Raw genomic sequence first — 10,281 nt, forward strand, 5'->3', positions numbered from 1 at the left:
TTGCAACGATGGGAAAAGTAATTCATTAGATTACTCCGTTACTGAAAAAATAACGCCGTTAGTAACGCCGTTATACTTAAACGCCGTTACTCCCAACACTGCTCATATACCTCCCATTAGCCTGTGTCCTTATTCAGCTTAACACTAACTCATTACTAACTTGTTCCCTACTTGAATCTAGAAGGTCTGCTTATATAGGCTGTACTTTGCTTACAATAGAACATCAATCTCCTTCAATACTAGTATTTTCTTTTCTTTTTTTTATCAATTTCTCTTTGTTTCTGCCTAACCCAACTACCAGTAATGTTTGTTAAAAGATATAATTACATCTTGCCTTACTTTTCAAATGTTAATATCAAAAGTGTTGGAGTTGCATTTTGCTTGAAGTATTTTTTGTATTTTTTGTAGTAATGTATGATCAGCCCTAACACCACCTGGTCATAATGTTATGCAGCCCCATACCCACAAACTGTGATGTACTGTGTGTTCTGACACCTTTCTATCAGAACCAGCATTAACTTTTTACTAGGGTTTTTCACTTCACCTGTCAGTGCTCATAATGTTATGGCTGATTATAATATAGTATTATCAACATGTGAATTTGCCATGTTTAATATATCAACCTGGTGTCACAGTAGATGAAGACTGAATATCAATGAAGGTAAACAAAATAAATAACATAGATATATTTCTCTCATTTAACCTCAACCCAACTCTGGCCCCCTCATATCCCACTTTAGCAGGCATGTTTCTCATTATACCACAGATTTCTGTGTGTGCGTGCTCAAAACAGGCTTTCAGTTTACTGCAGCACAGGGTTACAGGATGTTTGAGATAAGACAAATATAAACCCGATATTTTCAACAGCTATCATTACAACTGGTGAATGTAAATAAGACAGAAATACAGGCTGCTTGTCTGACTCACTACACTTGGCAGTGACACTCCTGTGTTGTGTTTCAGAAAAAGAACCACGGATTGATCATGGTGAATCTCCACAGCCATTTTATTTCCTGCAGGGAAGAAGCCAACATATCTCATGTGGCTGGTGAGGCATCCATGTTGAATGTTTTTTTTTAAGTCATCGATTGAATTCATAGTATTTAATTCTTACATCTCAGATCATTTATTATTCAACCTGGGTTTTACAGACCATTTTGATCACATTAAGAAGGTGATTGGAGCTGAGTCGATAGGAATTGGAGGGGACTTTGAAGGTGCTGTGAGGTGAGAAATATTCACTATTCAGTATGCAATGGGCTATGATCAGGATGAGTGGTAATCTTCAGAGACACAACTTACACACACACAGACTAAAATAAAACAAAGCTCATGCCACACTTATCTCTGGCACTTTCCAGACAACATGTTCAAGAGGTTGTTGTTCATTCAATTTTGTGCTTTTGTTAGCCTGTCATGATATCAGCAATTTGGCTGTCTCAGCTGTCAACAAGCTGAAAAATTGTAAATTAAAAAAAATCAATAACTTTTTACTTCTAACAGGCATAAAGAGAGAATGGTAGGCATTGAATCGGTGTGTTCCCTGCATGCAGACACAATCTAGTCCAAATAGGAATGTAAAAAGTAAAATAATATTAAAGGACCAAATTTCCCAGTGTAAATTATTATTATTACTTATTGATAACGAGTGTATGAAGTGACAGTAAAACAGTCCGAATGAGTGGTTTCTTTTGGGAATTGGAATGTGTTTTTCCTCTGCAGATTCCCGCAGGGGTTAGAGGATGTGTCAAAGTATCCTGCCCTAATACAGGAACTCCTGCATAGGAACTGGACAGAGAATGACTTGGCTTATGTCCTTCGAGGGAACTTCCTGCGAGTGTTCCAGGAGGTTGAGAGGGTGAGCTATAAGATTATTATATTTTATGTCAACAACTTCTCTGATAAATGAGGTGTAGATAGGTAATTGAAAGGCATATTTGCACATCATGTCTTGGCCAAAGGAATGAATTGGCTAGAAAAACATCCTCAGCATGTATTATTTCATTAGCAAGAGTCAAATATTTGATTCTATATATTGTATTTCTCCTAAAATAAAATAAATTTTCTGTCCTGATACAAATGCACACTAACCATCTTATTTCATGAAATAGTATTCACAAATGCATGGTTCAGAAGTTGTTTCCTATATATCGCCTCCCTCTCACTGTATTTACCCCAGGTCCGTGATCAGTTGCATTCCAACCTGCCCAGTGAGGTCCAAATCCCCTTAAAGGATGTGCAGAACCCATGCAGGCTGGTCCTCAGACCTCCTGACCAAAGACAGCTGCCCTCTGACCGGAATTCCTCCTCCAGAGCCCAACATGGACCAAAAGGTCTGCTAATCCTGGCTATAGTTCTGCTGCTTTCCAGCATATTTATGATTGAATGAATATTTAAAAAGGTAATTTAAATGCCAACCTCTGTATATACTGTAGGCCTATATGCTATACATATAAATTGGAATACACAGAACACCAGTTCTATGAAAGGCACTTTGGCATTTATTTTGGAATTTATTGATTAGATTTGTAAGATGTTGTTGAAGTTTTTATTTTATTGTGAGCTTTGGCCAAAGAGAAAACTGCCTTTGTTTCTTCTCATTTCAGTATTTTCACATAGAAATAACTGAAACAAAAACCTTCCTTGTTAAGATTCCCATTCAACACTGTATTGGCAAGTTGCCTCTTAAAGCGTGTATTCTGACAAAATGTATATTTTGATTGCTGGCAAGTGACTATGTTCAAGTTCAATTTTAACCTATGTGAAGTGTCTTTGAGTTCCTTGAAACTTGCTCTATAAATAAAATGTATTATTATGATGATGATTATTATTATTATTAATATTAAGTGGGATAATCCATTCCTATGCTTTTCTGAAAAGAAAGGGAAAACATTTTTTTATTAAAGCTAAAGTGAAGGGAAGACCAAGAGCATTTTTAGCATTGTTTGTTTTTTAATAACTGCACACCTTATCATGGTTTATCCCTTACATATAAAACACTGTTGGCTTGTACAGAATGTTTAGTCTACATAAAAATAAGCAGTTGTTCTCTACACTGTATGCTAGCCTGAAATACTGATCATACTTAGCTTTTTAGAAAAAGACCTGAAAAGACACAAAACGGGCTGAAAGTCATAATATTTGTAGTCCGGTTTCCATGGTAACAGTAAGTGTGGTTTAATACTACAGTAAACACTCCTTGAGCATCTACTTTGTCAGCAATAGCAACTGGTGTATCCGTTTACAGTACAACCAAAAAAGGCAATTTGGATCTAGGGCGGGAGTGGTGGACACCATTTACGCTGAAAACTGACAAAAACTGAAAGTCTGAAGATTGTGATTATAACATTAAATCAAGCCCTGTTTTTTGTGTGCAGAAAATCTTTTCAGGTTTGCAGAAGAAATACAAATGTTACAGTTCAAAAGTTATTCATATACACCAATAACACAAAATCTGTCCATAAAAATCATAAATTATAACTCTTAAAAACTTTATGATCTCTGGTATCCACATATACTAATGGGATTGTGTGCCACCTACTGAATACAGGACAAACAACAATCAAGCACTGTGTTCATTATCTACAGTCACTTTTTTTTTTACCTCAGTGGGGAAATGTCGAAAAAATAAATAAATAAATAGAGATGTGCTTCCAAAATAAAGAGCTGTTTCAGAATAAAAATCTGGCATATCATTAAAACAGTTGTAACAACGTGTACAACTCAGAAGAGCCAACTCGTCAAATACAGGTTTATTAGCACATATGAAGACCTATAAATAAGAAAATACTAAAGTGTGTGTTTCTCAGTTTGACACACAGGTATTGATTTCTGAGGCTAAAAAATGTATAAAATGAAAAAGGCTTTCATTTGCAAGAATGGCAGAGCCGTGAACATACAGGTGGATTTGTACACTAATGTGTCCCAATATTCTACAAGAATAGAATAAACCTCTTTTGTACTCAAAAGTCCATACTTCACACTAAAAGCATCAAATTCATGCATCTACCCAGAACCGTCTGACAGCAGAGCAGGTGCTGCCTTGTGTCCAGAGGTGGAATGTATTCTGTTGAGGCCGATGCTCCTGTGTAGCAATGTGCTATAATTGGTCATGAGTAGATAGTGATAACCTCCCGACCTCCGCCTCGGACCAGCAGCACTCTTTCCAGGCCTTCAGTCAACACCTCCAGAAACTCCATATCTGAGTTACAGGTTAAAGAAATGAACCAAACAACAGCGAGAGTAGTAAAGAGTCAGAAAACAACCGACATCTGTGGCAACATCTTGATGTCAATATGCATACACATGTACTTTAACCCAAGTGCTATATTGGCAAAGGATACAGTTCTCATCACCATCTGTGTTTCGAGGTGGACCTGGCATGTTGAGCAACACTAATCGAGCATCATGGGACCTGTTGACTATTACCTCGTTCAGTTTCACAGCCGTATGCATTCGCCGCACATTGGACTGATCCCTGGAGTGCAGCAGGACGGGAAGACACAGAGTAAAATGGATTTGTGCAAAAAAGAAACTTTGCCGAACAGAAAAATATACAAAAAGTCTAGGGTAAAATCAGGTGAAGGCTCTTCGCGTTTAATGCTACAGGTTTTATTGTTTAAATGAGACACGATAAAGATGCTGAAGATAACTGAATGTCACTCACGGTTTGAGGCTCATGAGTTCTCGGAAGTTCTCAGGCGCATTGTTCCTGTTCCGCCTCTCAGCCTCAACCTTCTCTCTTGTCCACGTCATCTGAACCTTCTCTGGAGGAGCCTCCACCACCTCCTCCTCCTCATCTGAGTATAGACTTCCCATTCGCACCAAAGAGTGTCTGTCCTTAACCAGCTGGGCCTGTGAGTGAAATGGTAGGCTCTATATGATTTATGAGGTAAGGTTGAGAAGGTTAAATTTCCCAAATTGCATCACTACAGACAACCAGTAGTGAAGATTTGAAACATGAAAACCCAGGTATCTTTAGTATATATCATGCATTATATTTTGTATTAGTTTTTTTTTTTTATCTACAAAATATTTCACACAAAAAACATACCTCTCTTTGTCTTTCTGCACTTGACAGCCTCATTTGCCTCAACATCTGGGACCTCTGCTCCATCATTAACGTCCGCTCGTAGGTGTATGCTGAGATGTCACTATCATGCTAAAGTACAAGGAAGTCATTTTAAAAGTTTATCTGGCTGAAACATATTTGTCTGTTGAACATGAACAGAGTGACCATAAAAGTAAATTAGTTCATGTTCAAGTTAAGCAGTGATTTTTGTTTTTTCTTAACACTCTAAATCTCTTTCTAACAAACACATTGACAGCATCATTGTTTTGTTCTTAATACCATAATGGACATCTGGTTTCAGTTGCTGTTTTTATTACTGATCTTGCCATAAAAGCCCTACAGTCTTCTCTTTTGTTCAGATTAGTAATTGTTTAAGAGGTAATCTCACCATCTCCACCACCTCCACCTCAGCCTCTATTCTCAGCTGATAAAGGAACGTGGCCAGATCTTTCTTCATCTGGATGCTGTTGTCATCCATCTGAGCCACAGTGAAGATGCGCATCTTGCATTTCCTCCAAACCTAAAATGCAAATAAAACCATTCGTTATTGCCACAAGTTTCAAGGATGTGAATATAATAACTTACAAAAAACATACTTCAAAAAAGTTGCCAAAGGCAACATTCTTCAAAGGGGAAAGCCTCAAGTAACCGAGACATAAATTTACATTACTTCTACAACTTCCAAAATAGCTTATTGGAATAAAAGACAAATATCTGTCATCTCACTTTATGTTGTTTGAGCAGGAAAGGCAGCAGCATTAGCATCCCCCCATCATGAACGATCCACCACACATCAATGTTGCCATCTGTGAAGCGTTCATGGTTGCTTGGGTAGAAGGACACATTTTTGGGCACCATCAGAGCCAGGTGGGCAGCTGTGGTGCAGCGGACTGTGTCTGAGTAGAGATGAAAACATGGAGTCATGGATATTAACTGTACTGTTTAAGTGAATATCCCATGAACCTTACATTCTGTATACTGTACAAGCCAGTTGAAAACTAATACAGAATGTATGTCAACATTCAAAGTTACAGAAGCTTTACAAAGCTTTTTCAGGTTAGTTGTTTGTTTAGTACATATTGATTTGTGTGAAAACTATATCACTACCAAGACTGGGCCTTTTAAGTGTCTTGTGGTATGAGCAGTATTTTAGTGAGACTCTTACTGATAAAAGTCTTCCAGGCACGAGGGTCTTCACTCTGTCTCCAGCCGTATGGCCAGCCCATTACCACAGTGTTGTGCTTCATGCCCCCCAGACCACAGGACTGGATCAGATGGACAACGCCCTCCCGCACCTTGGATGCCACCACGACCTGGCAGAAACCCTTAACTCGCTCGATCTCCATCATATTCTTAATGGCCTGGCAGAATCAATTTGGGCAAACAGAACTTTAGTCCATGACCACAACAAGCAGTAAGCAGATAAACCATATATGAACAGTTAAAAACCGCCTATGTAAAGCTTTAAAAGAAAAATGTAGGTTCATATGTCTGAATGGAGTTAAGTGCATGCCATAAAGATTTTTATTGCAAAACAATAAATAAAATCAATGCAGGTTTTACCCTCACTACTTCCCTGTATAGCACAGGCTCTAATTATAACTTCTTATATTGTACATAATGCATGAATATTGTCTTAGCACTTGAATTGTGAGTTGAGGATGAGAGATTAATTTCTCAGTTATTGTGAAATAAACAAGAGTAAACGTTGCTTCACTTGTTTAATTCTTTAGCAAACACATCATAGGGAAAAATCTTCTTCCACCAGTCCCTTATTTTATGTGAAATGGCTCATTGGCACCACATTGTACAGACAACAACAAGCTGTTTCCAGTTATGCCCTTTGATTAAAGTGAAGAATGCAAAAAAAAACAGTTGCTGAGGAAGAAATGTAACAAAAAATGTAATTTCACATTAAAGCACGTTTATGGTTCATTGTGCTTTTCAATTTACAAAAGGTGTTCATTTGTAACAATTAGTTGCAACACGGTGCAATAGAAAATTGTATAGAGCATGTACAGCAGACATCCCTTTCCGTATTTACCTGTTCAGCTGCTTGCATTTCCCCATAGCTGTCCAGGAAGTTGCCCTGGATGACAGAGCCCACGATGGTCAGACCCTTTCCTGCCTTCAGCTGTGAGGCAAAGGTGAGCAGTCGAGGATATTTCACATGAAGGTCCTCATCCAGCTTCAACAGCACCAGCAGCTGAGGCCTGAGTCAAAGACAGTCAAAATGAGGCAAAGGCTCGGATCACAGGTGTGTCTTTGGCTGAAGTGTGGAAGTTATTTAGACATTACTGTTGCTTCTACAAAATCTAAATTACATTTTAAACTGTGAATCAATCATCCTCATTACAATGTTGAAAGGGAATTATACATATGTGACCTAAACATCTAACATAGCTCTGACTTGTCTTCCAATTTATCCCAGCCACGTAGACAATTTGTTTGCTATATCCCTCTCATTCCATTCTTCGCTCCGCAATCAAAACTATCAAGAGAAACTATTATTTTGTCACTGTCATTGTATTTGGAGTGAGTGGCAAAAGAGAAAATGCTGCATCAGAGTGGTTATATTATACAGTAAAATCTGACACAGTAACTTACTGGAAATGCCCAGCAAAGATGCTTCTAATTGGAAAAACAGGCCACAAACTCCTCATCTGTTTCATGCTATTTCATTTAGAGTGCATGCATTCTTCTCATAACTGAACACAGATGTGAACACAACTTCGATAATCAAACATGCAGTGTTTATGTGGAGATAATCTCAGCATCTCCCATAGATGTAGCTGACTGTACCTCCAGTTTTTGGTGTGCGGGGGTCCAACCTCTAGTCTTAACAGTGCATATCGTGCGCCGCTAAGGGACAGTCCTCTTATTCCGTCTCCCCACTCTTTCTCTGCTCTGTTTAGACACAAACATGAGGGACGACAGACAATTCAAGTGAGCAGCCATCCACCAGCATCCACTACAGATATGCAGAGATCAAACAGAAACATTGATATCATCCCATAATATACAAGAATGCACTGTAATGGGATTCCAGACATACCCCTGGTACTCAATGTACTTGTAGATCATTCCAGCAATGCCCATGGCGACAATAGCGTAGTACCAAGACGAGATGAACATTAGAGCCAGACACATACTCATGCCAAGGAAGGACAGAGCCCTGTGGGCGTGACACATAAAGCCTGAAGTTATGTTTTTTTTGCATACCAAGGACAGTATTTACAAGTATGCATAATGCATTAGTCTTTCATGCAGGGAACTGTAGCACAAATCTCACAGAGGTGGTCTTGTTGGTCATTTTAATGCTGACAGGGAAAAACTTCCACCCCTTGTTAGAAGTATGGTGGAGATACACCTGTACTCACCAGTGGTAATATTTAAACCGTGGCCTCCAGTTGGGTGTGCGTAAAAGAGTCTGAACTGCACAAGCTAAGTTCACAAAGAGATAGCACATCAGGAAGAACCTGTCGCATAAATACAAAGAGAATTTTTAACACATTTGACATAGATAATGTCATATCATCAGTGTTGTAGTTGGCCTTAGCCAAACAGGGAAATTAAGAAAGACATGCAGATAACTAAGAAAAATGAATGTGTGCGGTGTGTGCAGTATATACTGGTCATATTGTTTGTCTTGTGTGTTGTGGACTTACATGGAAAGGATTGGTGCTACCATGTCCAGTGAGGCAATAAGGATGCCCAGCTCAGCTATGAGGCCGGTCAGTAGAAGTGCCCATGTAGGCTCTCCATTTGTCTTTCCATGACCAAACACCTGAAACAAAAAATTTGAAACGTCACATGCAGCAATGCAAATCACCTGTCATTTGGAACTGTAAGCTATTCAAATAAGTTTGCAAATCAAATGCAAACATTTCCTGCACCACGGGCTGAATGTTGTCATATGGTTTGGAAATAATTTTAAACAAATTATGGGGTGACTTTATTGTCTGAGTTTAAAGTCTGAAGTCGTCATTTCTGTCTTGAGTTAGCATAAAATGGCATTTTTTTCAGAGAATGTGAAGTGGTTACACAATCTAGCAACAATGTATACTGTCCCACCCTGAGGAAAGGAATGATATTATCCTTGGCAATGGCCTGTAAAAGTCGAGGAGCCCCAGTGAGGGACTGCAGGCCTGCCCCAACTGTAGAGAAGAAGGAGCCAATGACGATAACCCACGGGGACGGCCAGGACAGCGTTCCCACCACCAAGTTTTTTCGAACAGCATCACCAAACCTGCAAGTACATGGTGACTATATGAAACTTTTATGATGAAAGTATCTTTTTCCATTGTTAAATTATACTTTACAAAAAGTGTTTTGATAATAGTAAGACACAAATTAACTTACTTGTCTCTAAGGACTACTCCTTCAATACAAGCGCCAAACAGGACCACAGAACTGAAATCTGAATACAAGAGGTTAAGGAACTGACACGGAGATGTAAATCTGCTTTCCTATACTATTCAAAGGAGCACGATTGTTAGTTTTATTGTGTGTAGTCATCAAAATAAGGATACACACAAGTGAAGTAGTAGTAATAGCTAAGATAGTTCCCACAGGAATGGACCTTTGTGCATCACGGAGATCCCCAGATCTGTTGGAGCCTGCCATGATACCTACAGGGCAAAACACAAAGCGCATGTAAGAACTGTAACTATGCCATCCCAATGGCTGAATTAGAGGAAGCAGCACAGAGCAGTTTCACTGTGTGTAAAAATGACAACACAGCTAACATAGCTAAAGTTACAAAACTTTTTCTAATACTATAGTATAATAATAATAGCTAATAATTTAAGATTTAAGGTAAAACAAGGTGGAAAAAGTAGTTATAGTTTAACACAAACTGTAGAGTGAGGTTTGTGCCATGACAGCACTTTATGAAGCTGTTACCTGTGGCAGATGGGAAGAAGATCCCCACCAGGAGTGTGAATGATGTAGCGATGTCTGCGGACACATACATGCCAAAGTTCTCCATGGCACCATGGGCATCCACTGACTGTAGCCCCGGTTTCTCTAAGATATCCCCTTTCTGCAGGTAGTCGCCCCACATGTTTTCTAACAACAGAGAACATACATTGAAATCATTGGCAACAAGCTAACCTTAGAAGAGAGTGGCATTCTATCAAGCCTATGTGTATGAAGCAGGACATTTAAAAAAATAGTTTGATTTTGTGGAAAAAAACAACAACAAAATG

At 38.8% G+C, this 10,281-nt stretch overlaps 2 protein-coding genes across 2 annotated transcripts in view; one reads left to right on the forward strand and one right to left on the reverse strand.

The window, feature by feature from the left end:
* Window positions 1–2,825, forward strand: part of dpep2 (dipeptidase 2) — a 7,262-nt gene extending 4,437 nt beyond the window's left edge. The window contains exons 8-11 of the mRNA XM_035651709.1: window positions 964–1,048; window positions 1,152–1,227; window positions 1,723–1,858; window positions 2,180–2,825. Coding sequence (XP_035507602.1) covers window positions 964–1,048; window positions 1,152–1,227; window positions 1,723–1,858; window positions 2,180–2,389 — 507 coding nt within the window. The 3' untranslated portion in view covers window positions 2,390–2,825. The remainder of the gene's footprint in view (window positions 1–963; window positions 1,049–1,151; window positions 1,228–1,722; window positions 1,859–2,179) is intronic.
* A 105-nt stretch (window positions 2,826–2,930) lies between these two features.
* Window positions 2,931–10,281, reverse strand: part of slc12a4 (solute carrier family 12 member 4) — an 18,826-nt gene continuing 11,475 nt past the window's right edge. Inside the window, exons 9-24 of the mRNA XM_035651708.1 lie at window positions 9,977–10,141; window positions 9,604–9,702; window positions 9,434–9,491; window positions 9,146–9,320; window positions 8,740–8,858; window positions 8,452–8,550; window positions 8,127–8,246; window positions 7,874–7,978; window positions 7,116–7,284; window positions 6,237–6,432; window positions 5,798–5,967; window positions 5,460–5,591; window positions 5,054–5,161; window positions 4,667–4,854; window positions 4,344–4,477; window positions 2,931–4,201 (exon numbers count right to left, since the gene is read on the reverse strand). Coding sequence (XP_035507601.1) covers window positions 4,110–4,201; window positions 4,344–4,477; window positions 4,667–4,854; window positions 5,054–5,161; window positions 5,460–5,591; window positions 5,798–5,967; window positions 6,237–6,432; window positions 7,116–7,284; window positions 7,874–7,978; window positions 8,127–8,246; window positions 8,452–8,550; window positions 8,740–8,858; window positions 9,146–9,320; window positions 9,434–9,491; window positions 9,604–9,702; window positions 9,977–10,141 — 2,129 coding nt within the window. The 3' untranslated portion in view covers window positions 2,931–4,109. The remainder of the gene's footprint in view (window positions 4,202–4,343; window positions 4,478–4,666; window positions 4,855–5,053; window positions 5,162–5,459; window positions 5,592–5,797; window positions 5,968–6,236; window positions 6,433–7,115; window positions 7,285–7,873; window positions 7,979–8,126; window positions 8,247–8,451; window positions 8,551–8,739; window positions 8,859–9,145; window positions 9,321–9,433; window positions 9,492–9,603; window positions 9,703–9,976; window positions 10,142–10,281) is intronic.

The sequence above is a fragment of the Morone saxatilis genome, unplaced genomic scaffold, assembly GCF_004916995.1.
Source record: "Morone saxatilis isolate NCDOM2014 unplaced genomic scaffold, NCSU_SB_2.0 Contig11, whole genome shotgun sequence".
Classification (NCBI taxonomy): domain Eukaryota; kingdom Metazoa; phylum Chordata; class Actinopteri; family Moronidae; genus Morone; species Morone saxatilis.